The 2,912-nt window shown below is 39.8% G+C and overlaps 1 protein-coding gene across 1 annotated transcript; it reads right to left on the bottom strand.

Moving 5' to 3' along the window:
• Positions 1–415: 415 nt before the first annotated feature.
• Positions 416–928, bottom strand: crhb (corticotropin releasing hormone b; the record flags this gene model as incomplete). The annotated part of the gene is made up of 1 exon (XM_080751586.1): positions 416–928. The coding sequence occupies one exon, from the start codon at positions 926–928 to the stop codon at positions 416–418; it is 513 nt and encodes a 170-aa protein (XP_080607712.1).
• Positions 929–2,912: the final 1,984 nt, after the last annotated feature.

The following is a 2,912-nucleotide window of genomic DNA, read 5'->3' as shown; positions in this document are numbered from 1 at the left end:
ACTTTAATGATATTCACAGAGAAATGTAAACAATATTTTTCATATTTTATTTAAAAATATAGATATACAGTAAAGACGTTCTCTTGAACAACGAAAATGTCTGGTTGCTCATAAGTTTATTAACAAACATAAATAGCCTATCATAAACACACTGAAACATAATGTGAAAAAATAATATATTATATATAAAAAAAAAACGACCACAATAAAAACGGATATTTCAGGCTTAACATACAATCGGATAATTACAAGTGATGCCTATATCTACACTCAGTTTTTTTTTAGCTTTAAAGCTATGGAATAAATAGTTATAAATAACGTATACGCCGGTAAAAATGAAAATTGTGATTATGATAAGGCCTAAAAAAAATACAAAAAGAAGAAAAGAAAAAAAGATCTTTGTTGGACGATATCTTCATTTCCCAAAGAGGTCCATCATCCGTCTGTTGCTCTGCGCTTGCTGGGCCAAATTCTCATTTCTGGACATCTCCATCATCTCTCGGAGCAGGTGGAACGTGAGATCCAACGATATCGGCGGCTCCTCGGACCTCCTTCCCCTCTCCTCCACAGAGTCGTTCAGGCGGTTTGATGCTGGCAAGCCGCCTACGAGCGCCTTGAGGCTCCCAGTTTTCCCTTGCAAAAGGCGCTGTGTCAGGTGGAGCTGTGAGGCTCTGTTGTAGACCGCGGGTGGTGACCCTCGGGGAAACAGCATCGACCCTAAAGAGTTCGAGTTCCCGTTGCCGTTGAGTCGGAAGAAATATTCCTCTCCAAGCCGCTCCAGGAAGGGAACGGATGGCTTCAGCTGGCGCTCGGCTCGGGGAGGTGCGCGCTGCGCCGCGCCAGGGCTGTCAATGACCCTACATTCATAGCGCGGTGATAGGATGGCAACGAGCAGAACCACGGCGGTGCCAAGGAGATGGAGCTTCATGTCAGGATATCAGCAAGAATCTGAGAGAAGAAAGGAAGATTGCTTTAATTCATTTCACAAGATCATCAAAGGCAAACATTCACGTGGTATAATGCAGTGCCCAATGTGGAATCCCGTGCGTAAAAGGCGCATTTGTTAGGTAATAAATGTGTTAATGTCTTTCTCTCTCTCTAGAGATAATTTCTGTGTGATTCTTATGTCTATGGAAAAAAGTGAATTTTCAAAGAATTATAGACATAGACTAGGCCTACTTTGCAATAGACCATGGTTTGTTCAAGCAGAAAAGCAAACGAGCATTTTTTTGTCTTTTGGAGAGTGCATGGGAACTTTTTTAATTTGTAACTTAGTAGGAATAATAGGTAACACCTGTAAGATAACATATTTGTTTGTAGCCTATAGACTACATGTGTATTTATTTCTTTATTTTGCCTTACCTTAATTGTTATTAAAGCTCCAATAGCCTGGCGGGCTCCCTTGTAGAGCGAGACGTCGTCCTCGTTCACGCGTTCAAGAAGTTATAGTTTAAGGCTAGATTCACTGGACTTATATAGCCAAGACCCCCATATGTGCCATGTGCCCGACCTGAGCTTAGAATGAGTCTGCGCGTTCGTGCATGCATGGGGGTGTAACTTGAATGAACGCCTACGACAAAGTGCTTTAGTTTAGATGAGATGAGTCATAAGTGTGTGTGTGTGTGTGTGTGTGTGTGTGTGTGTGTGTGTGTGTGTGTGTGTGTGTGTGTGTGTGTGTGTGTGTGTGCGCGCGCGCGCGCGTGCATGTGTGTGTAGGCCTATAAATGCAACCTGCTGCCTATTTCAGTCTAAAATGAATTTTGAAGACAACTTGGACAGTTCCTGTTATTCTTAAAATGCATTACCTTTTACACAGTCTACAGTTTGAGTTCAGAGTTAGACACTGGAATTAGAATGAGAATCAGGTCTCATTCATTTCAGACCATGAAATTAATGTTCTAAACAACTGAAAACATGACTACATGATGTATACAGTGTCACCAATTACTTTTAGGTCAGATGCAAAACATATATAGCATCATATATTAATAAATAGCCAGTTTCACTTGCAGTTGAGTAATATCCAGGACTATATTTACTTTGTTTCAAGTCTCTACCACTGCTGCAAAAAATGCAAATACATAATACACCACACTGATGTTATGTAATGTCAGAGTACTTTTCCCTGCCAATTTTAGTTGTATTTTGGGAGAACACATTTTCAAGCATCTCACCTGTGTGTGTGTGTGTGTGTGTGTGTGTGTGTGTGTGTGTGCGTGCGTGCGTGCGTGTGTGTGTGTGTGTGTGTGTGTGTGTGTGTGTGTGTGTGTGTGTGTGTGTGTGTGTGTGTGTGTGTGTGCGTGCGTGCGTGCGCACGTTTTGAATGATTCATCATCAGTGTTGCTGAAATCTAAATGTATGTCACAATGTCTATATGCCTCTACACGTCATGTTTTTAAGATGGAGTGCTTAATCTAAATTCATAAAAAATCACTGGAATCTTAAACAGCTTGAGATTGACTACAAACTGGAGCTCTCTTTTTTCAGTCTTTACTTTTCTTTCTCCCCTTGACCAGGATTGTGCATACAATTCTCACAAGAATCAATCAATTATTGCGTTTGTGTCAAATTATGTCAAAAGGAATAATACTGACATAAACACAACTGACTCAGCTTTTTGCATTACATATTTGTTTGCTTTTGATTGATTGATTATTTTATTAGACAGAAATGGAGAACAGTACAAGTCAATACAATAGAGATGTAGTACAGTACAAGTACAGTTAAACACCCTGCCTATAAGGAACATCCCAAATAAGACCTTTTACAGTCTTTTTTACGTTGGAAGTTCTTGGTATTTAATTCATGGACTGCTTTGGATTGCTCATCACAATTTACTTCAAATTAATCTTCAAAAGTAAAATAATTTCATGCAAGCATAACGTCTGTTGTAATAGAATGTTCTGGACTTA

Source organism: Nannobrachium achirus (genome assembly GCF_963921795.1).
Source record: "Nannobrachium achirus genome assembly, chromosome: 21".
NCBI classification, from domain to species: domain Eukaryota; kingdom Metazoa; phylum Chordata; class Actinopteri; order Myctophiformes; family Myctophidae; genus Nannobrachium; species Nannobrachium achirus.
This window is presented reverse-complemented; position numbering and strand designations above follow the sequence as displayed.